At 40.0% G+C, this 26,053-nt stretch overlaps 2 protein-coding genes and 1 long non-coding RNA gene across 5 annotated transcripts in view; 1 reads left to right on the top strand and 2 right to left on the bottom strand.

Annotated features, from left to right (window-relative positions):
• The window catches only part of LOC113646534 (CMRF35-like molecule 3), a 254,033-nt gene that overhangs the window by 40,924 nt on the left and 187,056 nt on the right, over positions 1-26,053 (top strand). For both annotated transcript variants that reach the window (XM_047803591.1, XM_047803592.1), the window contains exons 4-7: positions 1,877-1,954; positions 2,028-2,081; positions 4,936-5,040; positions 6,217-6,263. In XM_047803591.1, coding sequence (XP_047659547.1) covers positions 1,877-1,954; positions 2,028-2,081; positions 4,936-5,040; positions 6,217-6,263 — 284 coding nt within the window. The remainder of the gene's footprint in view (positions 1-1,876; positions 1,955-2,027; positions 2,082-4,935; positions 5,041-6,216; positions 6,264-26,053) is intronic.
• Positions 1-26,053, bottom strand: part of LOC113661138 (CMRF35-like molecule 8) — a 256,058-nt gene that overhangs the window by 94,792 nt on the left and 135,213 nt on the right. The gene's annotated exons all lie outside the window — the stretch shown is intronic.
• The window catches only part of LOC113648542, a 30,778-nt gene continuing 17,698 nt past the window's right edge, over positions 12,974-26,053 (bottom strand). Inside the window, exons 2-4 of the long non-coding RNA XR_007138509.1 lie at positions 14,160-14,237; positions 14,033-14,085; positions 12,974-13,172 (exon numbers count right to left, since the gene is read on the bottom strand). This is a non-coding gene — a long non-coding RNA (uncharacterized LOC113648542). The remainder of the gene's footprint in view (positions 13,173-14,032; positions 14,086-14,159; positions 14,238-26,053) is intronic.

The following is a 26,053-nucleotide window of genomic DNA, read 5'->3' as shown; positions in this document are numbered from 1 at the left end:
TGATGTGTGTGTATGTTGTGCTCAGTATAGTACAGTTCAGTTATTGAGAAGTCTGATGGCTTGTGGGAAGAAACTGTCTGGTCGTGAGGGCCGAATGCTTCGGTACCTTTTTCCAGACGGCAGGAGGGTGAAGAGTGTGTGTGAGGGGTGTGTGGGGTGAAGAGTGTGTGTGAGGGGTGTGTGGGGTCATCCACAATGCTGGCTTTGCGGATGCAGCGCGTGGTGTAAGTGTCCATGATAGAGGGAAGAGAGACCCAATGATCTTCTCAGCTGTCCTCACTATCCGCTGTAGGGTTTTGCGATCCGAGATCGTACAGTTCCCAAACCAGACAGTGATGCAGCTGCTCAGGGTGCTCTCAATGGTCCCTCTGTAGAACATGGTCAAGATGGGGGGAGGGAGATGTGCCTTTCTCAGCCTTCGTAGGAAGTAGAGAAGCTGCTGTGCTTTCTTGGTGATGGCGCTGGTGTTGAGTGACCAGGTGAAGTTCTCCGGCTAGATGAACACCAAGAAATTTGGTGCTCTTGACGATCTCTACGGATGATTCGTCGATGTTCAGCGGAGAGTGGTCGCTCTGTGCTCTCCTGAAGTCCACAACCATCTCTTTAGTTTTATCAACATTCAGAGAAAGGTTGTTGGCTCTACACCAGACAGTTAGCTGTTGCACCTCCTCTCTATATGCTGACTCGTCGTTCTTGCTGATGAGACCCACCACGGTCGTGTCATCGGCGAACTTGATCATATGGTTTGATCTGTGCATTGCTGCACAGTCATGAGTCAGCAGACTGAACAGCAGCGGACTGAGCATTCAGCCCTGAGGAGCTCCAGTGTGGTGGTGCTGGAGATGATGTTCCTGATCTGGACTGACTGAGGTCTCCCAGTCAGAGAGTCTAGGATCCAGTTGCAGAGGGAGGTGTTCAGTCCCAGCAGGCTCAACTTCCGAATCAGGTGCTGAGGGATGACTGTGTTGAATGCTGAACTAAAGTCTTGAGGCATGTAGGAACAATGGCGTTGCTCAGGGAAATGTTGAAGATGTTCTGCACATTCTCTGAGCACCCCTCAACCCCTCTGAACACACACGTTCACACACACATACACGCTCACACATGTGCGTGTACTAATGCACTATATAAACACACACCCACAAACACACACTCACACATCTGCATGTACATATGCACTTTATAAATACAAACACATACACACACCCTCTCTCTCTCTCTCTCTCTCTCTCTCTCTCTCTCTCTCTCTCTCGCTCTCTCTCGCTCTCTCTCACACACACACACAGATTCATTCACACACACTCACTCTCACTCTTTCTCTCTCACACACACTCACTGACACACACACACACACACACACACACACACACACACACACACACACACACACACACACAGTTATGCACTCATGCACACATACACAGACACACACAGACACACACATACACACACACACACACACACACACACACACACACACACACTCACACTCTCTCTCACATACACACATATGTGAATATGGTATGATATTCTGAATATGGGTCACGTCACTTCGTCACTTCATCACACACTCATTCACATTCATTCACACTCACTTTTACACTCTCTCTCACACACACACTCACTCACACACTCACACACACACATACTGTACACACAAACACACCCTTTAAGAAAGCCTGATGTGTAAATGTCACACGTTCATTATGGTAGAGAGATGAATCTGTGTGAAATGGCAATGTTTTGTAAATGAAGTTAAATGTATTAAAAGTCTTCATTTCCTCTTGTGGAGACTTTTGTGATGTTCTGTACAATAGACCTGATTTAATAAGGGTGTAAACTCAGAGTGATAAATGGTCTGTTTCCTTTCTTCCAGTTGATCCCACCATCAGTTCTGTCTCACACACCACACACTTCACTCCAACCCATGGGGACACGACACATTCAGTAACAGGTATAAACTTTTTTACCTGACTTCTCCTTCACATTTCTCTCACATCATTAAATCTGTCTCTTTTTTATTTCAGATAAGTTACTAACTTATACTACCCACAAAACCCCCATCACTTCCTCATCTCAGGGTATGTAGAATATCTACCATGTTATTTTAAACCTGCTGCTCTGCCCTGTGCTTTAACAACTGACAGGAAGTAACAGTAGATCCATTACCATGTTTTCATTTCTTTTAACCATCAACATCACAGCACCTTCTAATGATGAACATGTTACAGAATACACACATTACATACAGAATACACACATTACAGACAGAATACACAAATTACAGACAGAACACACACATTACAGACAGAATACACAAATTACAGACAGAACACACACATTACAGACAGAATACACACATTATAGACAGAATACACACATTACAGACAGAAAACTCAATTTAGGCCAAAACATTCATGGAAGTATATTTTCACAAGACATTTTGAATAAAATAAAATAAAATAAAATAAATAAAATAAAAATAATGTTGTATTCTCAGGGTTTCTGTTGAAATGATTACATAACTGTTTGTGAAACTTAAAGCTGCAGCCACAGTAACATTCCCACCTTGCACTTATCGCACAGTGGGTCGGACAGATGTGAAGTCTACATTTCCAGTTTCAGTCTCCAGGGTGTTTTTACTCATGCAGTGTTTAGTTTGTTTGAACAGAACCCTGTGGTTCTTTGCCTCACTGTGGTCTTGTGCTCAGTTTGGGTAGGTTACAGGTCTTAATACTGAGTTATTCTGGCAACAACCCAACATGTTGGTTTAGAACATCTGCTCTTTTGTCAGCATTTTTATTTAATGGTCCAGCTGATAAGGCAGAACTTGATGATATGATTTAGTACGAAGTTAAAGATATATGTAGATCCCGTGTGGTTGAATGTTTCCAGGTCATTAATGTCCACGTCATTAAGATGAATGAACTCAGACTGTCATCTGACTCGAGGTCTTCAGGTGACTTCTAAACAAACTCTACAAGGGGTTTTGATGCAGTGTATCAAACATGCCATGTTTTAGGTTGTAGCTCATATCTACACAACATGCAGTTAAAATGAGCCATGAGGCAAGAGCCAATCAGATCACAGAGATGTAGCACTGCAGACATGCTCTCTGTTTGGGAAATGTTAAACAAATAACAAAAAGAAAGACTTGCTGGATATTAGAGATGAGCCAGATACTGAAACGAGTATACGGTACGGAAAAAGCACTTCTGCCGAATACGAGTATTATAAGAGTAATACGAGTCAATATCTGTGCTCGGATTGAATGAAAATCATCATTGGGTATCTGATTGTGTCAGCGTTCTGTGATAGGCTAGTCACAGCGCCCCTCCCCCACACACATACACGTGTTGTGTTGTTGTGTCTCGCTCTGCTCACTCACAGTCACACACAACAGCTCTCTGTCTCTCCCTCAGTCACTCGGGTTCGCGGGGCTTTTCCGTTAATGTTTAGGGTTTCTTCAGCTTTTTACTTCGGGTTGTTGTAACATTAATAATACGTACTTACTAACCAGTAGAGGTCTGGTAAACGTGGGTTCGTTCACATGTGGTGCTTGCTTGGTAGAATGCGACTCGCATTGCGTCTCTGTCTGTCTGAGATTTTTTTCTTTTTTAAACCTTCAGCTGTCTCTAATCAGTAACCAGACACTGAGTGTCTCACACGTGTTTGCTGTATTTCATAAAAACATGAAGGTAGTAAGCTAGTGTTATAAATATAACAAATTAAATATTAAGCTCCACACACACACACACACACACACACACACACACACACACACACACACACACACACCCCTGGTGTGGAAATAAAATAATGAAAAGACTCACTGATCATAAAAAAAATAAAAGTTAAAAAAGAAAGTTATGTTGTTCATTACATTTTACTTCATAATTGCATTTCTGCATTGTTTTCATTGTTGCAAAACTTTTTCTGTAATATAGTTTGTTTGCTATCGTGATCAAAACCATTGATCTGAAGCTCAATCCTGATGCTGTCCTGTAAATATTTTTCTAATCAGCAATAAATATAACAATTTCTAACAATTTTCCAACTGGATGCTTCAATTTCTGATTTCTTAACCCTTGTATAAAAAATGAGATAAAAATGGAAGTAGCTTTGGATAAGGGGATCTGCTAAATGCTGTAAATGTAAATGAAAGCCCCGCCTACGCCCGGGGTAAGCCCTGCCTACGTACTTTATCTCCAGCTACAGGAAGGTTTCACAAGTCTAATTTAGAAGCGTTTCACGAGGTTTCACAAGGTTTCACAAGTCTAATGTAGAAGCGGTGTTAGTATGGGTGTTTACCCCCAGGGTAATAAAACCTACTGTAAATCTAAACAAAGCACAACTTTACAGTGTTAAGTCGACATCACAGTAAAACATGTAGAGTGTTAGAATGTTACTGCAACACACAACTCTAACTACATAAACTCAGGATTGTGTTCAGTTTATAATCACCAAAAGTGTGTAAACTCATGTTTTTTACAAGGACTTTTTCAGCCAAAGATTTTATCAGCATGAAAGAATACAGACTTTAGTTCCTATATGACCAAATATTCCAGTTTCAGCCACATCAAGTTAAACATCCAGTCTGAAGGCCACAAAACAACCACATCAGCTTCAGTTACACTTTCACCCACACACACACACACACACACACACACACACACACTCACTCACTCACTCACTCACACAGACCCATGCACACACACACGCACGCACATACACAGACACACAGAAACACACACATATACGTATATGCACACACTCACACATACAGTCACGCACATACTCACACAGAAACACACACATATATGCACACATACACACACATGCACTCACACACATATACACACATGCACTCACACACATATACACACACTCCCATAGACACAAACCTAAAAGTTTAATTGTTCTGTTTTCTTCCAGGATTCCAAACTTTACCTGTCATCACTGCCGTGTCTGTTGTTCTCGTGCTGCTTCTCATTGCCCTTTTATTTACTGGACTGATACAGTGGAAAAAGAAGAACCAAGGTACTGTATTCCATTCACACAACTACTTAATGTACTTAATTCTGACTTTATTAACACATTAACTCATGAAAGGTGAACACAGTGAATGTTATGCACAACACTGAGGTGGCACTTATGTGTGTAATATAAATGCACACACACACACACACACACACACACACACACACACACACACACACACACACACACATACAAACACACACACACACACACACACACACACACACACACATACAAACACACACACAAACACACACACACACACACACACACACACACACACACACACACACACACACACACACACACACACACACACAATACACTTCCTGTAGAAACTACACATCACATGACTTTTAAAGGTGACTAAATGCTTTTAGACCTGATTTTCATAATACTGACAAATTTGGTGGATCAGGAAACTCCACACTCAAAAACCAGTCACTACACATTCACTGTCCAGATGCCCAAAATAAAAGGAAGATCTTATAGTGAACACCATAAATAGGAGCCAATAGGATAAATAGCCAATAGGAGTCCAATAATAATAATAATAATAATAATAATAATAATAATAATAATAATAATAATAATAATAATAATAATAATAATAATAATATTACTCACTCATTCTCACTCATTTTCTACCGCTTATGCGAACTACCTCGGGTCACTGGGAGAACATGCAAACTCCACACACACAAGGCGGGAATCGGACCCCCAACCCTGTAGGTGTGAGGTGAATGTGTTAACCACTAAGCCACCATGCCCCACATAATAATAATAATAATAATAATAATAATAATAATAATAATAATAATAATAATAATAATAATAATGTTTAATGTTTTACATTTTTATTTTATTACACAGAATTGCAAAATTTTACTTTTCTCAAAATAACATTTTAATTTTTAAAATGCATATTTGGAGACACATTAACACTATTAATCAGGGCATTTATTAACTTAATAAATAAGAGTAAATTAAACAAGTCTCCAGAGACATTAATCCTCCAAGGAGAGAGAAATGTACATGCATGAGGTCCATAGAGACAAGCACCCTTTACAAACTGTATTCATTTATTTATTTATATTATTTGTTTTTATGATTTTTTTTTCAAATATCGTAATGTCATCTTTAAAACGGTTGCTTATATTTTTCTACAACTTTCAGTCTCACCATCAGCCCAATCCTTAAAAAGCTCCTCAAACCACCGTGTGGTGAGTTGTGTTTTTCTAAAAGCTGATTTTAACAAAACCACAACAAAATTATTAAACATTATAAAGATGTGGATTTAAAGCATCTGGAATTTAAATTAATTAAAGTGAAATATATACAAATTTTAGACCATATTTAAGACTTTAATCTGTTTAAGCTGGTTTTAAGAGCTTTTTTTTTTTTTTCTACAGAAATGCATGTTTTATTTTCTCAATTTTTTTGTACCTAAATTGAATATAATTGTTTCTTTTCCTCCTTGTGCTCAGCTTCCAGCACCAGTCTGTGACTACGAGGAGGTTAAAGACAGCAGATCTCTTTCTAACACAATTTACTGCACTGCTCAGTTATCCACAAACCTCCCTGACGGTTCTGAAACCATTTACTGCAACACTGAATTACCGACAACTGTTTATTCTACAGCACAAAACCCATCAGATTCTCCTGATCAGGACTTCTACTCCACAGCTCAGTTACCCTCAGCAGTCAGTGCTACTTCACCATCAGTGGTGAAATCAGGTGAAAGTCCCATGTATGCAGCAGTGAGTTTTGAGACCAGCTCTTATGGTGCAGCTCCAACAGCCATCTACAAGAGCAAGAGCAACTCCTGTGTTTATGCTACTGTAAATAGCTAGTTAGCATTCATCTGAATGCTAATCATTCTGAGTTATTTGTTCTTTTTAGCAGCCCTTTATATTACATATTATACATCATACCACTTTATTCAGTTCAGTTCAATTTTATTTGTATAGCACTTTTAGCAATGTCATTGTCTCAGAACAATATTATACAAAGATTAATATAATACAAAACTTTAAGATTAATGTTAGACTTATAGTTAAATGTGTTATATTTTTTAATGAACAAGCCTGAGGTGACTGAGGCTGTGGTGAGGAAAAGCACCATAGAAAGAAGATGAAGAAATATTGAGAGGAACTAGACTGTAAAGTGAACCTCTTCCTCATTTGGGTGGCACTGGAGGGTGTGATTATAAATATACAGTCTCACAATTGTGTATTAATGAGGAGGTTGTTGTCCTCAAGACCACATGGAGTTGGCATCTACTCTTAGAATGTCTTAATATATCATGAAGCAGAGTCCAACTGGAGCTGGAACATCTCTAGATGTCTCAGGATTCTCACAGGGTTGGTCTCATCTCAGTGAAGGTCTGAAATCTACAATCTCTGGATGCCTCAGAATGGGTAGAAAGAGAGAAGCAGTGGAGAGGAATTAGCGTAGCTGATGTTCATAATATTAGCAAGCACTAGATGATAATGTGCATTTGGTCAGATGTATTAGAGCACAATATTATGGGATGTATTAAGTGTATGGCTGATTAAAGAGGTAAGAATTTAATCTACATTTATTCAATTCAATTCATTTATATTGGTAATATAGGGGGCTACATTGTGCATGCGTCGAACCGTGCAACGCACACACGAACCGAACCGAGACAAGCGAACCGAGCGGTTCGGGTATTTTTTCATGTACCGTGCCACCCCTAGTTCACCACGGCATTCGAATACTATTTATTTCTCAAATCTGATTGTTCAAAAAGTGTTGATTCATGTTTATCACAGCAGTTCTGACAACAGTACAACAGGTAAAAAGAAAGCCATCTTATATTTTAATATAGTTTTTAAAAAGTACAATTTTGTCAAAAATATATACGACACCTGGAACATTCAGAATATGTATAAGTTTATTTATATATAAATCCCTTTTGATAATGGACTGTATTTTACACACTGATTTAATTTCCCTGTCTCAAGATGTTTAGAAAATCTGGATTCAATACATTTATTACTCATGGAGGTTGATGTTTCTGTTAATAGTAAAATATGTGTCATATTTCTGCTTCCTCTTGTTTAACTCTGTGTATATCTGACTTCTTTCACTTTTATTGAGCAATTTTACACATAACTTTACATATGTTTTGTTTGTTTGTTTGTTGTTTCTGTATTTGGTTTTGATTGTTTTAGATTGGTTTTCATTCAATTAAATCAATTGTACACTTTTACAAAAGCATCTGTGTAACCTGGGAATATTAAATAATTTAATTAGACAGAACATTAAACAATAAAGGCTGAGGTTCCTTTCATTATGTGAAACCTGAAAAAAAAAAACATGCTGAAAATCCTAGCTTGCCCTGACCATTTACCATCTGCCATAAATGACATCTAAGCTGCTAAAGCTAACTGAGTTTAAACAAACACTAAAGACCTGCTTCTTCAAAAAGAACTTAAACTAGCACTTTGTTAAGCTCTTAAGGAATCATTTTCATCTTCATTTCTTCTCGTTCTGTACCAGTCCAACTGGGTGCTTCGACTGATGGTTCTCAGATGGTTCACTGATCTACTGGACTAGCAGGAACATGTGTTATTAATAAAGACTGTAAAGCACTTCAGTCAGTTGAACTGATTAAAAGCATCTGATAAATGATGTAAATATAAATGTAAATATAAGACACTATATAAGAGCCACACTGTAAACATGAGCTGTTGAAGTTCATTCATCCGTGAATCTCTGCAACAAAAGCAGTTAATAGTTTTCCTATTTAAGTGTAGCACATTAATATAATGAAACATTAGTATTGTACAGGTTTAATTATTAATATTGATATCATAATATCATATAATAAAAGAACAAAAGCACTCAGTGGCCAATCTGGATTCAATATGGTGCTATTTACGTTCTAAGCTGAGCCTGCTGGGACTAAACACCTCCCTCTGCAACTGGATCCACGACTTCCTGACTGGGAGACCTCAGTCAGTCCGGATCGGGAACAGCATCTCCAGCACCACCACACTGAACACTAGCGCCCCTCAGGGCTGCGTGATCAGTCCACTGCTGTTCACCTTGCTGACTCACGACTCTGCAGCACAGATCTAACCATATCATCGAGTTCGCCGATGACACGACTGTGGTCGGTCTCATCAGCAAGAACTACGAGTCAGTATACAGGGAGGAGGTGCAACATCTAACTGCCTGGTGTAAAGCCAACAACCTTTCTCTGAATGTTGATAAAACAGCACGACCACTCTCTGCTGAACATCGGCGGATCATCCATAGCACCAAATTTCTTGGTGATCATCTAGCGGAGAACCTCGCCTGGTCACTCAAAGTAGCTCCATCACCAAGAAAGCCCAGCAACTTCCTACGAAGTCTGAGAAAGGCACATCTCCCTCTCCCCATCCTGATTATGTTCTACATAGGGACCTTTGAGAGCATTCTGAGCAGCTGCATCACTGCCTGGTTTAGGAACTGCACCATCTCGGATCGCAAGACCCTGCAACGAATAGTGAGGACAGCCGAGAAGATAATTGGAGTCTCTCTTCCCTCTATCATGGACACTTACACCACACGCTGAATCTGCAAAGCCAACAGCATTGTGGATGATCCCACACACCACTCACACACACTCTTCACCCTCCTGCTATCTGGAAAAAGGTACCGAAGCATTCGGACCAATAGAAACAATTCTATACATGTTCTCAAGGACCTGCTGCTAAGAAACTGTGTTCATTCTAGTATTACTGCACAAAATATTGTTTGAACATTGAGTTGGATATGCTGCAGGATCTGAGGGATCTGATGAAGGATCCGAGGGATCCTCTGGAGGATCTGAGGGATCTGCTGGAGGATATGAGGGATCTGCTGGTGTCTCAGTAATGGTATTAACACTGTGTGGGTCTAGATGATAAGTGTTGTGAGAATGGTAGGTAGAATGGTTGATGAAGGAAATGAATGGTTAACTTCATGCTCATTGGAGGAACCTTATCAATGCTATCCAACTTCAAAACCCTGCTTTCATATTCCCATACAAAAGAAAAGTGAGATTAATGCTACAAATACCAGAAAATGTACAGATAGGAAAAAAAGACAAAGAGAAGAAAAAAGGAAGAGAATAGAAAAGGTAGCAGAAGAAATAAAACAACTGTTGAATAAAATACAGAATATGAAGCTTGAGGAATGAAGAAATCAATGGATGAAAAAGAATCAGACTCTGTACCGAGACAGAAATGAAGAATGCATCAAGATCAAGAATTTTAAAGTGATTAAATTTTCTTTACTTTATTTTTCTTTCTTTGTTTTCAAAATATGTATGCAATAAAATTGTTTATGTGTTAAAAGATAAGATGTGCTGAGTACGTTATATGAAGGCTCTCTTAAAAAAGTCAACCCTCAGTGCTCATGGGATACTGCTGACAGTAACCCATAAAGTGAAACCACAACGCGTGTAGGGGAAGGACTTAGTTAGTAAGATGATATTGCAAGGTTGTGCTGTTTGAATACCTTAAAGTATACAACCGGTCACTGACCACAAGGTTACTGACTTTGGGGAAAGAGGAATGGAAAGGAATGTTTGTTTTAAAGTCAATATGAATGCCGTATTAGTGAAAGGCTTGAAAATGTATAAAAACTTGTCTTGAATTACATTGTGTATGCATTCTAGTGTAGACAGCCTCAGTGCATGTTATACTCTGTGTGCATCAGAGAACAAACGCAAGCTTACACTTGGAGAGTGTTTCTTGGTTTGTTATAATATTTTCATTTTAATTATTTTTACTTATTCTAATACTGTCTGATTATTTGAAGGAGATTTTTTTTGTAATTTTCTTTTATTTTTATTTTACAAAAAAAATACACACATTTATCTGTATTACACTACTTTTAATAAAAACAAAGCCTCCCATTGTGAGGACCCTGAAAAGACAAAAAGGTCTAAGTCTGACTCCTTCATTTAAAGATTCAAACAATAGATTAGGTAGAAGAACTTGAAGAGGATCCTTTGTTAGAAGACCGAGGGACTTCGAAGGACACCTGTGTTTAAGGTAAGACCAACTCTGATAGTTTTCGTGCAAACTAAGACACATCCTTTAGTGGGAGAGCGGGAGGGATTCCTATGCAATCCGAAAACAAGTGTCACTAAGGGACAGGTATGTCAGTATAATTACATCATAAGTGATGTCACGTACGTCAGTATAAATTACTTCATAAGTATCAAATACAGGTCGAAACTGTGATCAGCTGTTTGCCATGAAGTTGGTATCACCAGCAAAATAGGAGGGGGAGATGATGAAGACAAGAAAAATACCCTGCAACCTTTCATCATTGTATTGTATTTAGCTTTATATTATCTCAAACTCATGTTACAGTCCTACCAATATAGAACAGAAAGATATGAAGCATCTAGGTCGATAAGATTCAAAACTGTTACCATAAAATTGGAACAGGTACAGTTGAGTATTTACATTACACTTGCATACACAAACAAAAACTTAATAAACCATCCACAACAAACCTATTAGATTTTCCTTCAACAAGGAATGAAGCCAGGAACACAGCAAGCGCCTACGATAACATAAGGAGCTGGATGGGCCCAGGAATCCAAGGTCAAGCCCCAGGTCCACCAGGAGGGAGCCCAATAGGGCCAGCTCCAGGGGGAATGTGAGGAGGCCTAGAGAAGCCAGAGGGGGAGCTGGTGCAATGCATCTTGCACAAGAACCAACGATTATGGTGGGAATTGGAAATGAAGTACAGGCCCCATTCCTGATTGACACAGGAGCCACATTTACAAGCATTGGCAAAAATGGCTCAAAGCTTATCCCTCACATGTAGAGCAATAAAGACAGTGGGCTTCTCAGGGAAAACTCAGACTCTACCGTTTATGAGCCTCATTGGATCACTAAAGAAGGAATAATAGTGCGAGCACCTTTATTATATTCCTCCGACACTCCAGCCAATCTTCCCAGAAGAGATGTGATATGCAAATTATGAGCTAAAATAAATTGTGGACAAACAGGAGTATGGATAACACTCCCTGAAATGTTAGCCCAATAATAATTGGTAGTAAGCCAAGAAGAAGAAATCATAGATCTGGACAAAGTGTATTGAATGGAAATAAAAGACAAAGATTCACCAAAAATATGGCAAGAATACTGTGATTGGAATCCATGGTTAAACTTTATAAGTCCGGATTGCTATGAATCTAGAGGACCATGGCATTGTACCCTGAAATATGATGTACGGTGTTGTAAAAGATCTTAGTAGAAATAATTAAAGTATTATTCCTTACAATACTATAACCAATGTAAAGTATTAGGCCTTGCAAAATATTACAATTGCTGTGATAAGACGTATGTAGGCAATGTTGTAGGCCAAAGATATTTATTGTAATCATAAACTTAGCAAAAGTAACCAGAGTCGGGGCTGTCAGGCCTAGTCAGTCTGAGCACATTTGTAATAACAAATACAAACTTGTTATGTAGAATGGAAAAGACCATGGTTCCCAGACCTTAGCTCAGAAATTGTTATGGAGAATGAAGAAGACCATGGTTCTCAGACCTTAGCTCATAGCGATAACTTGTTATGTAGAATGAAAAAGACATTGGTTCACAGACCTATGCCCTGAGAACTAAGGGGAGGAAAATCCATAAATGGGCATATGGGGAAAAGGTAATGGGAAATAAGGGGAAATTAGGTCAGTGTATTTAGAAAACATAGGAGGTAATGCCCATAAATAAGGTCAAGATGAAGAGTATGCAAAATATCGGTGAATAAATACTGAGAATACATTATTATTATTATTATTATTATTATTATTATTATTATTATTATCCATCCATCCATCCATCTTCTACCGCTTTATCCGGGGCCGGGTCGCGGGGGCAGCAGACTAAGCAGGGATGCCCAGACTTCCCTCTCCCCAGACACTTCCTCCAGCTCTTCTGGGGGAATACCCAGGCGTTCCCAGGGCAGCCGAGAGACATAGTCCCTCCAGCGTGTCCTAGGTCTTCCCCTGGGCCTCCTCCCGGTTGGACAAGAGCCAGATTACGTATCCGGGGATTGGGTTGCCGAGGCCCCTTCGACTGCCACCCAATCCACAATGCACCGACCCCTTATGGTTCCTCCTGCAGGTGGTGGGCCCACGGGATTATTATTATTATTATTATTATTATTATTATTATTATTATTATTATTATTATTATTATTATTATTTTATTTTCTGCAAAATGTCTTCTAACAAATATACTGCCATTTTTTTGGCCTAAATTGAGTTTTCTGCCTGTAATGTGTGTATTCTGTCTGTAATGTGTGTATTCTGTCTGTAATGTGTGTATTCTGTCTGCAATGTGTGTATTCTGTCTGCAATGTGTGTATTCTGTCTGTAATGTGTGTATTCTGTCTGTAATGTGTGTATTCTGTTTGTAATGTGTGTATTCTGTCTGCAATGTGTGTATTCTGTCTGTAATGTGTGTTCTGTTTGTAATGTGTGTATTCTGCCTGTAATGTGTGTATTCTGTTTGTAATGTGTGTATTCTGTCTGCAATGTGTGTATTCTGCCTGTAATGTGTGTATTCTGTCTGTAATGTGTGTATTCTGTCTGTAATGTGTGTATTCTGTTTGTAATGTGTGTATTCTGTCTGCAATGTGTGTATTCTGCCTGTAATGTGTGTATTCTGTCTGTAATGTGTGTATTCTGTCTGTAATGTGTGTATTCTGTTTGCAATGTGTGTATTCTGTCTGCAATGTGTGTATTCTGTTTGTAATGTGTGTATTCTGCCTGTAATGTGTGCATTCTGCCTGTAATGTGTGTATTCTGTCTGTAATGTGTGTGTTCTGTGACATGTTCATCATTAGAAGGTGCTGTGATGTTGATGGTTAAAAGGAAATGAAATCATGGTAATGGGTCTACAGTTACTTCCTGTCAATTGTTAAAGCACAGAGCAGAGCAACATGTTTAAAATAACATGGTAGATATTCTACATACCCTGAGATGGGGGAGTGATGGGGGTTTTGTGGGTAGTTAAGTTAGTAACTTATCTGAAATAAAAAAAGAGACAGATTTAATGATGTGAGAGAAATGTGAAGAAGAAGTCAGGTAAAAAAGTTTATACCTGTTACTGAATGTGTCGTGTCCCCATGGGTTGGAGTGAAGTGTGTGGTGTGTGAGACAGAACTGATGGTGGGATCAACTGGAAGAAAGGAAACAGACCATTTATCACTCTGAGTTTACACCCTTATTAAATCAGGTCTATTGTACAGAACATCACAAAAGTCTCCACAAGAGGAAATGAAGACTTTTAATACATTTAACTTCATTTACAAAACATTGCCATTTCACACAGATTCATCTCTCTACCATAATGAACATGTGACATTTACACATCAGGCTTTCTTAAAGGGTGTGTGTGTGTGTGTGTGTGTGTGTGTGTGTGTGTGTGTGTGTGTGTGTGTGTGTGTGTGTGTGTGTGTGTGTGTGTGAGAGAGAGAGAATTTGTGTGTTTGTGTGTGTGTGTGTGTGTGTGTGTGTGTGTGTGTGTGTTTGTGTGTGCATGTACAGATTTATGTGTGTGTGTGTGTGTGTGTGTGTGTGTGTGTGTGAGAGAGAGAGAGAGAAAGAGAGAGTGAGAGTGAGTGAATGTGTGTGCGTGTGTGAGACTGTGTGTGTGAGTGAGTGTGAGAATGTAAGAGTGAATGTGTGTGTGTGTGTGTGTGTGTGTGTGTGTGTGTGTGTGTGTGTGTGTGTGTGTGTGAGAATGTAAGAGTGAAACTGTGTGTGTGGGGGGGTGCATGTGTGTGTGCCAATTATCGTGTGTGTGCGCTATTGAGTGTGCGCGAGTGAGTGTGTGCGTGTGAGTGTGTGTGAGTGTGTGTGTGTGTGAGTGTGAGTGAGTGTGTGTGTGATGTGTGGTGTGTGTGTGTATGTGTGTGTGTGTGTGTGTGTGTGAGAGAGAGAGAGAGAGAGAGAGACTTTTGTTGTTTGTGTGACATTGGTCTGTTCCGGTGGGGGATGTCGCTTCACTACCCGGTTTCCCGTGAAGGATGCCACCTAATTTCCTGTCTGCGGGGGGCTTTACAGGCCCTATATTTTGTTCCATGGATATTTTTTTAATTTTATGCTTCATGCAGAGGATTTTCCCACCCTCCCTCCCTCCCTCCCATTCTGGTTTTCGAGACGTCGGTCTGGCCACGGTTCGTTGGGGGTTGTGCTCGGCCCTTCTGCTCAACTGTGGACGTCGCTCGGCCCTTTACTCGGCTGTGGAATTCTCTCGCCCCTTCTGCTCAACTGTGGACATCTCTCTGCCCTCTCTGGCTGCCTCGGCATGTGCCTTTCTCCCCCACCTGCCTCACTGTGACAAATTATGCCAGCGATATTCCGTGACAAATTAGCCGGTACTGTAACGAAGAGGAGGCATACGGCTGGGGATCCATTTGCAGCAGTAGGTTATTGAATATAAACACAGGCGAAGTCAAACAGGCAGAGATCAGAACCAGAAAAACACTATGTCAGATAGTGAGCAGAATCAGAATCGGGGACAGGCAAAAGGTCGGGGCAGGCGGCAAACAATCAGTAAGTCAGAAAGAGAAAGCAGAAGTAATAACAGGGAAACGCTCAGAATGACTGCAGAAAAACAAGTCGAGACCTCGCATAGGTTTGCAGTTCAAGCGTGGCTTTATGTGAATAGGAGATGAGGAACAGGTGGCGGTGTAATCAGGAGGAGAGGTGGCTGATGGGAACTGTAGTCCGGAAGCGCGCTAGTACTCTGGAGACGCGTCTCTATGGCGACGCTCCCATGGTGGTTCGTTGCTCATGACAGCTACGCTATCTTTTTAATGTTTTTTTTTGCCTCAACCATGGATGCAGCAACAGAGAAGACAGCCGTGTCTGAGACAGAGAAAGTCACAGCTGAATTACAGCTACTTAAACTGCCCACCAGCAGACAGTGACACTGATCCACTTACTGTATGTGGTGGAAGACACATGAGGTGAACTTTCCTCGGAACAGCCATATAGCCAAGAAATACTTCTGCATCCCTGCCACCGGTGCTGCCTCCTAGAGGCTATTCAGCACTGGCAGGAATATAGTAACTTAGTATAGTAACTTGTCAAAGATCAGCTCTTAATCCAACATCAGTGAATATGCTGGTGATGTGTCTGCCACATGGACGGCTAGATAGTGTTTACTTGTACAGTTCCAGCACTGAGATTCTTACCTGACATCCATTTTATGTTTGCACAAAGAATTAGAGGCAATACAATAGTTTCAGCGCTGATATTATACCTCATTTAATTTAAGTGTTACTTAAGTTTTGATAGCATTTTTATTTTATTTTTATAGGCAGATTTACATTGTGAAGGTTTCTTCGTCTTTCTGCTGTTTGTTTACATTTGTACTTAAAATTTAGATCAATTTTATTAGGTAACAATTATGTGCAGGCTCCTGATAAGTTACAAGGTTAAATTACTTTAGTTACTGTTAAACTAGTGTTAAGGAGTTATGTTATAAAGGGAAAACACTACCAACTCGTACCAAGCACCGTTTGTACTGTGTTTACATTTGACTCATGTTGTGTGACTGTCACTACTATTGCACTATAATGCTGCTGCTGCCACTTTATGACAATAGATTCACACTTCAGATTAAGGAATCTGTCATCAATGATGGCGCATTGGATGGAAAATGCCTTCATTTTGATGGCACTAATAAATGCTGCTGCCAGCTAATAAATGTTGTACCATATTTTTTGTCTATACTGTCATAAATGTCATTATTGCAAATATTCTGGAAATATCAAGATATAATTTTGAGGCTATATCACCCACCCCTAATGTCAAACATCTGATATCTATATATTAAACCCACATTTTGTGTTGATTAACAGGAAGAAGAGAGACGAGGTTGCAGGTCGACCGCTCTGATAAAACATCAGCCCTGATCTTTAAACATGTGACATGTAGTTAAGGACTAGTGTTAGAACAACTCTTCAGTTTTACACTGTAAATAAACAGAGATCATGTTCACTTGTGTCGTGGTCACGTGGTCACTTAAACATGTACTTTTCTTCATGCACTAAGTGAAGTGAAGCTCCTCTGTGTGCTTTTGAAGCTAAACACAAAGTCTCAGCAGCCCTGAACTTCACTACATTAAACACAGGAGCCCATGAATACAAGGTCTGTGCTAAATGTCCAATTCTTTAATGTTACACTTACAATGAAGATTAATGTGAAGTGCTTTTACTTACCTGGAGTGAGGAAGACGGTGAAGATGAGGAGGATCTTCATTCTAAATCCAGACTCAGAAAATAATAAATAATAAAATATAAGTTATACCACACTCCAGCACTGTCCTTGTCTCTGTGACTGGGCGTCTTTTTGTATGGCGTTAGTAGAAAGCAACATCATGTCCACTTCCACTTTTGAGCTGCTGACAGAAAACCACTCAGGAAGTCTGTGTGAAGTGTTGAGTGTCGTTGTTACAACAGCTGCTGTCAATGTAACAGAAACAAAAGAACAGAAAACATGTTTCTGATACTAAACTAATGACCAGTGGAGTTGTGTACTGCAATGTAACTGTGATGTCACTTCTTTGTTTTTCCTCTCAGTCTGTAGAGAGTTTGACTATATAATAGTTTGTAAAATGTACCAGTCTGAAACTAGATGTGCTCCAGGGATTTCTACATTAAAACAAAGCCTTGACCTTCAATAATCACTGCATCCTTGTTGAAGATTAAAGCCCATAATGGCTTGTGATGGTCATAAAGTGAAGAACTTGACATTATGTGAACCGAAGCAACAGACAGTAATGTTTTTGTTTTTTTTCTGAAATCTTCTGCAATACAGTGACATCATTATATGGATTAACATTCTGCTCAAGTACAAGAACGTCACAAATCTTGTTCTTTGTAGTGCAGTCGAGGCCTTCTGTCACTTCTATCAGACTACATAAGAGTGAAGCTGTTCTTGTGAGCTGTATGTCAAACACTTTACCTCATTAATTTTCATATTAGTAGATGTTCTAACCAACACTCAACATACTCATACACCACATGGGTGATGTGTCACTTCCTGTGTAGTGACTGTAAAACACTTCCCTGACATCTGTAATCAAACACTTCCAGAAAATCTCGTTACTGCTCAATATGTACTCAAAAGATAAATCTCTCATGTCCAACCGCTGAACAAAAAGTAAAGATTCAATTCAATTCAAGTTTATTTGTATAGTTTTTTTTTAAGTTTATTTACAATAAATATTGTCTCAAAGCAGCTTTACAGAACATAAACATAGAGCAGAAGGTAAACATAAGGAATGATAAAGGAAATAGAAAATAATAAAAGTAAAAGAATTGACAGAATAAAAAAATTCTATATTATTATTAGATGTATATAGTTCACAATATGTATGTATTTATTCCCCTATGAGCAAGTCTGTGGTGACTCAGGCAGCAGTGGCAAGGAAAAACTGCCTTAAATTGGTAAAGGAAGAAACTTTGAGAGGAACCGGACTCAAGGGGGAACCCATCCTCATATGGGTGACACTGGGGGTGTGATTGTAATATACAGTCAGTTAAATGTTGTATTGGTGTAAAGATCATGGACTTCGGATCTCCTTAGTGTCACAGAGACTAACTGGAGATGTCTCAGGATTCTTAGAGTCGGCCTCGGCTCAAGTGGACGTCCAAAAGGCTTCGTCCTACAGAGGACGTTGGGAGCTGGTACAGTGTCTGGATGCCTCGGGATGGGTACAAAGAGAGAAGCAGTGGAGAGGGATTAACATATCTGCTGTTCATAAAAATGTGCAGGTCTGACGTACTAGTGCATGATATTATGGGATGTATTATGTGTACGCCTGACTAAAGGGGTGAGTTTTTAATCTACATTTAAACTGGGAAAGTGTGTCTGAGCCCCAAACACTATCAGGAAGACTATTCCAAAGTTTGGGAGCTAAATAAGAAAACGCTCTAACACATTTAGTAGACTTACATATTCTGGGAACTAGCAGAAGTCCTGAGTTTTGTGATCTCAGAGAGCGTGAAGGATTGTAACGTGTTAGAAGACTAGTTAGATACATGGGAGCTAAACCATTAAGAGCCTTGTACGTAAGTCGCAGCAGTTTGTAATCAATTCTATACTTAACAGGTAGCCAGTGTAGAGATGATAAAATTGGGGTTATATGGTCATACTTTCTTGTCCTTGTGAGAACTCTGGCAGCTGCATTTTGGACTAACTGTAACCTATTTATTAAAGATGCAGGACAACCACCTAGTAATGCATTACAATAGTCCAGTCTAGAGGTCATGAATGCATGAACTAGCTTCTCAGCATCAGATACAGACAGGATGTTTCTCAGCTTGGCAATATTTCTAAGGTTGAAGAAGGCTGTTTTGGTAGTATGGTCGATATGGTTTTTAAAAGACAGGGTACTGTCTAATATAACACCAGGTCTTTCACTGTCGAGCTACTAGTAACAGTACATCCCTCTAAATGGAGGTTAAGTTGAGAGAGTTTCTGTGCACTTGTTTTTGGACCTATGAGTAGTATTTCTGTCTTATCGGAGTTTAACAATAGAAAGTTGCAGCTCATTGTTTTTGTAATACTCATCTGGTTGTAATTGGTTTAATTATTATGTGTATTTATTTCTGTCAGAGAACAGGGGTGCCTGGGGAGCGAAAATCTTCCTAACCTGGAACACAAAGGTAAAATTAATAACAGGTACCTGAACTCATTCCCTAGCTAACACAAAACAGGGGAAAACAAGTATTCCCAAAATAAAATGGAACCCGCCTCCCTACCATTCCCGAAATTACAAAAAGAACAATCAGCACCAAAGTCACTAATTACTATAACATTGGTTAGCAAGCGGGGGCACGGCTTATTGGGTAGCATGTTCACCTCACACCTCCAGGGTCGTGGTTCGATTCCCGCCTCCGCCTTGTGTGTGCGGAGTTTGTATGTTCTCCCCGTGCCTCGGGGGTTTCCTCCCTGGTCCAAAGACATGCATGGTAGGTTGATTGGCATCTCTGGAAAATTGTCTGAAGTGTGTGATTGCGTGAGTGAATGAGAGTATGTACCCTGTGATGGGTTGGCACTCCGTCCAGGGTGTATCCTGCCTTGATGCCCGATGACGCCTGAGATAGGTACAAGCTCCCCGTGACAGTTCGGATAAAGCAGTAGAAAATGAGTAAGTGAGTGGTTAGCAAGCATAACATGAGAAAAAGGTCTCCTCGACTGAGCCTTCTGCTCTGCTTTTAAACTCCTCTTCTTCCGTGCAGCAGTGCAGGTGCAGCTGTTAGGAAGCAATTAGGTGACCTGAGAGCAGACAGTGGGAGGAGCCACAGGAGAGCAGGAGACAACACAACAGCAACCAAAGGACAGGACAAAATACACATCTTTGGACGCAACAACACAAAATATAAATATAGGAAACAGGAACCAAAACACAGAAGCCGACAAAAAATGAGGACCCCAGGAAGCTGACCGCAATGTTGAGGAAATAAATACAAATAATAATAAAACCAACCTCTTATGGATCGCCCCCTATTTTCATGATTTTCGCCTACATGAGCTACCCACCTAAAAAGTGGTACAGCTCCCACATACTTTGACACCCAGGGGTCTCATTGGAAAGAAGAGAGTCTCTAGTTTCAGATACAAGTGTCACGGTGATTCTAGGCCTTACTGACAAAGTTAAATAGGCTAGAATGGAGGGTTTTGATTTCCGTCTGAGTTGTTTACTGATAAACTGATTAAACTTATTGCTGTATTTAATGATAGAAGGTAAACAACAACTGAGGGTCATAGCCACATGTCTTGGATTTCACCAAAAAAAAAATCAAGTCAAAAGACTAAAAAATATATAGCATTCAGCGTCAGTTCAGGCAGGCCACATAGTCAAGCTCAGCTATCAGCTGATGTCAATTTTCTAACCCCGCCCATCAGCTGATCTGATTCCTAAGCACGCTATTGGTCCATTTCAAACAGGGCGCCCTATTTAAATGCTTCTTGCAGTCTATCTGCTTGGCTGTTTCCTCTGCATTGCTGCAACTGCGATTTAAACTCGGTGGCTATTTGGAGTTTAAACCGCAAGCTATCTTCTTTTGTGGCACTGCTGCCTCTGCTTTGCTGCTGCAATTCAAATGTGATGGCTAATTAGAGTTTAAACCAAATCCCCTTTTGGTTTCGCGAAATGGGACTATAAGAGGTCGTGAATGCTATTAGTATACTTGAGCCTAAAAGGAGGTTTGATGACGCTTCGACCTTACGGTAAATCGATATGGCGCGCATGTTCGTGTACAGTATAATAGTGCGTTTGTTCAGCCGGAAGGGCTGGCGTGTTGTACAGTCTGTTAGGCTATGCTTTGATATGCTATGCATGTTATGCTATGCTAGGTTATATTATAGTATGTTATGCTATGTTATAAGATGAGGTTATGCTATGCTTTTGCTATGCATGTCACGATGGGTCATGCCATGCTTGCTTTGCTAGGCTAGATTACCTCATGCTATGTAATGCTATGCCTCGATATGCTTTGCTATGCCAGCTCATCATGTTATGGGGCTGTTTCCTCTGCATTGCTGCTGCTGCGAGTTAAATTCGGCGGCTATTAGAGATTAAAGTGCAAGTTATCTCCTTTTGTGTTCGTGATATGGCACTATAAGAGGTCGTGATTACTATTAGTATACTCGAGCCGAAGGGGACGTTTTGAAAACGCTTTGAACTAATGGTGCGTTTGTTGAGCCGGAAGCGACCGGGCTGGCGTGTTTGTTGCAGTCTGTTATGCTAGGTAGGCTATGCCTTGCTAGGCTATGTTGCATTTTGCTAGGCTAGGCCAGGTTAGGTTACGTTACGCTATGTTATGACTCGCTAGGCTATGTTAGGTGAAAGTGAAAGTGACGTGACATACGGCTAAGTATGGTGAACCATACTCAGAATTCGTTCTCTGCATTTGACCCATCCAAAGTGCACACACAGCAGTGAACACGTACACCGTGAACACACACCCGGAGCAGTGGGCAGCCATTAATGCTGTGGCGCCCAGGGAGCATTTGGGTGGTTCGGTGCCTTGCTCAAGGGCACCTCAATCGTGGCTGGACCGAGACTCAAACCCACAACCTTAGGATTACAAGTCAAACTCTCTAACCATTAGGCCACGACTTGTTATGCTATGCCTCACTAGACTATGTTAGGTTACATTATGCTATGCCCCGTTAAGCTATGTTAGGTTATGCTATGCCTCGCTAGGCTATGTTGTGTTACATTATGCTATCCCCTGCTAGGCTGTGTTACATTATGCTATACCTCGCTAGGCCAGGTTAGGTTACGTTGCCCTATGTTATGCCTCGCTAGGCTATGTTAGGTTATGTTATGCCATGCCTTGCTAGGCTATGTTAGGTTACGTTATGCCCTGCTAGGCTAAGTTACGTTACGTTATGTTATGCCTCGCTAGGCTATGTTAGGTTACTTTATGCTATGCCCTGCTAGGCTATGTTACGTTATACTATGCCTCACCAGGCTATGTTGGGTTACATTATGCTATGCCCTGTTAAGCTATGTTAAGTTACGGTATGTTATGCCTCGCTAGGCTATGTTATGCCCTGCTAGGCTATGTTAGGCTATGCTTCGCTAGGCTATGTTAGGTTACTTTATGCCATGCCCTGCTAGGCTATGTTGGGTTACGTTATGCCCTGCTAGGCTATGTTACTTTATGTTATGCTATGTCTCACTGGGCTATGTTAGGTTACGTTATGTTATTCCTTTGCAAGGCTTTCCCTGTCTCAAACCAGTCCACTTGGATGGCGAAAAGAAGTATTCAGAATCTTAATGTTTATTGAAATAGGACAGACTCTGGTAGACTGAGTCTGATTGGTTATTAGTAATTGACAAAGTCTGGTAGACTGAATCTGATTGGTTATTTGTAACTAACAGATTCTGGTAGACTGAGCCTGATTGGCTGGTGGTTGGGTCTAAACTCTTGTAGTGAGATTCAGGTAAACTGACTTTTACTCTTGCTTGAACAGGAAGTAAATTTTGATCATTTTCATAATCTTCATTTGTCTGAAATAGAAAATAAAAACCATTAAAATGTTTGTAAGTAAAGTCTTTGTGAAAGTAACATCTGAAACAAATTACTGGCCTGTACCTCTTTGGAAGATTGTGTCACTCTTACAGAGCCTGAGGAGAGAAGAGTTTGCTTTAAATCACATTCTATAACGACAATGAAGAAAATCACAATCCATTCAATTCATATCCATATTGTGGAGGAGCTATATTTCCACGTGTTAATTAATATATCTTATCTACACTACTGATCGTTGGAGAATTGCTTTACTGCTTTTTATAATTTGTGTGACTTTTGATCAGTTGTGGGTGCAGTGATATGCATACTAGATGCATATCTTTCACATCTTTTTCATGTATCTAGTTCATTCGTGTGACTTTGGCTGCATTGGTTGTTTCTGCACTTGTTTGAAAATAAAAAACACTTTAACATGTTGTGTGAATATACATTAAAACCCTATACATTGAACCCTGGAATGGAAACACACAATGTGCCGCAATATTTTAAACCATATTCTGCCAATTTATACCGAATTTACCATAACAATTTTGTGCTTTTTTGTGTGATGTTTTTACACTACTCCTTTACCCAGGGTTAACACTGAATCCTGGCTCTTCATAATCTAACGTTCACACTGTACATTCTTAAACCCTGGTGCAACCTTTTTTCTTATTTGCATATCATCAGTGTATAATAAGATCAGCAATGTTATACAATAGCATTGTTATCTTATTATACAGATGATATGCAAATTGTTAACCATTTAGTGTTGGTCTTTGCTTAGTAGTTCTATCAGTTGATTAATCAGGAGTAGTTTCAAACTCCCTTAAGGTGTGAATTGGGGGCAGGGCTTACTCATTTAAATTGAATATTCTCCCTTCAATTTCGGTTTGTAAGTATCCCTAAAATCTCATTGTAAATAAATGTCTAGAACTGTTTTGATCTATTTTGCCAAACCTTATTTTAAATCTCACTTTTGGTTGACTTCAGATATGTGCCTCAAACCCATCTCTGTAGTCACCTGTACCATCGCATGCGGTCTCGTTTACAGAACAGAAGTCACATTTTCAGTATCCTCATCTACCCTCCTCTGCTGTCTGAGTCCCAAACAGTGGTGGTAGATTTTATCTCAGCTTTATATTCACACTACTCCCAATTTTCTGGCACTAACTGAAACCTGGATATCCCCACAGAAAACAGCTACACCAGCTGATCTGTCCTCTGCTTATGCTTTCTCTCACTCACCACAAGAAATGGGTAGGGGAGGTGGTACAGGTCTACTGTTGTCAAGAAGTTGGTATTTCATACCTCTTCTCTTGTCTCATTTAACCATCTCTTCTTTTGAATTTCATGCTATTTCAGTGACCTCTCCAATCAACCTTGTTATAATTGTTGTCTACTGCCCTCCTGGTCCACTAGAAGACGTCCTGGAAGAAATGGACACACTGCTCAGTGCTTTCCCTTCCGAGAGCACCTCTCTGACAGGGCTTGGTGATTTCAAACTCCCCTCTGACAAGCTTCAATCTTCTTCCTCTTCTGGATCCCTGACACCCCAGCAGCTACTTACCCACACAAAAGGGAGGAAATGTCCTGGACCTGGTTTTCACCCGACCTTCCCCAGTTAAAGAGATGTCTGCTACCCCACATCACATCTCCGATCATAACCTGGTATCCTTCACCGTCACCCTCCCCATCCTTCCTAAAACTAACTCTTACCCCCTCTCTTTTACCTGATGCAACCTCCACTTTGTCTCCCCCTATTCTGTAGCTTCTGGCACTCTTTCATTTATTCCCAATCCTGAATTCTTTTCCTCACCCTTGATCTCAGCCACAGACAATATTCTCCCCTCTCTTTCCTCAATGGAATATGTCTGCCCTCTGTCCACCAGACCCAAGAAGACTTCTTGTTCTGCTCCTTGGCTTTCAGATATGTAGTGCAATACTCAAAGAGGGCTAAGATCGTCTAAGAGAAAATGTAGGAAATAAAAAATTGATGCAGATATTGACTCTTACCATACACTCCTGGCCAAGTTCTCTTCAGACATGACTTCTGCCAAGACTTCCATCTACAAAGAAAATTAAGTTTTGGCAGAAGACCCTTGTAAGCTCCACATCTTCTCTTCACATGACTGTATATATTAAACTGTACATGGAAATGTAATATTGTGATATTTGTTTTTTCCTCAGTATTTCACTATTCATTCATTCATTCATTCATTCAGAAGAAACGCTATCTGTGTCAAGCTCGCAGCATTCTTAAGGACTCCTCTCATCCCACCCATAGACTGTTTTCTCTTCTGCCCTCCTTTCAGCCGACTAAAGAACAGCTTTTTTCCTAGAGCTATCTCTTTATTGAAATCTCCTTCATACACTGTTGCCCCCCCCCCCCCACACACACACACACACACACACATACACACCTCACACTTCGTTATTGCAGTAATGGACTCGTTACACAAAAACTATGCTCATTTGCACACTTGCTCTTTTTTTGCATTGCTGCTAACCATCGCCTAACTTACCATTGAATATATCGACCTTATTTCTGTTTATAGTAACAGCAATATATTATGTTCTTAGTACATATTCTTCTGTATATTTCTGTTCATAGTATTAGCCAAATATTTTGTTTATAGCACATACCCTTCTGTAAGTTTCAGTTTATAGTAATAGCCATCTGTATATTATGTTCATAGTACATACACATCTGTAAATTACTCCTATATTACCATTTTATTTAATTTATTTAAATCGACTTTTCTTATCTTTCCCACCCTCAGATACCACAGCTTCTGTTCAGATTTCACTCCCCTTCAGTCACAGATCACAACCTCAAAGCCCTCATCACTTCTTGCACTGCAGCTTGCACCCTCAGAGCTACCAGCACTGCTCGATTGCTTCCACCATCTCTCCAAGTAGAAAGTGCTACTTCTTCATAAAATACTGGAAC

This window comes from Tachysurus fulvidraco, chromosome 18 (assembly GCF_022655615.1).
Source record: "Tachysurus fulvidraco isolate hzauxx_2018 chromosome 18, HZAU_PFXX_2.0, whole genome shotgun sequence".
Classification (NCBI taxonomy): Eukaryota; Metazoa; Chordata; class Actinopteri; order Siluriformes; family Bagridae; genus Tachysurus; species Tachysurus fulvidraco.
Note: the sequence above shows the minus strand (reverse complement) of the source record. Positions and strands in the feature narration are given on the sequence as shown.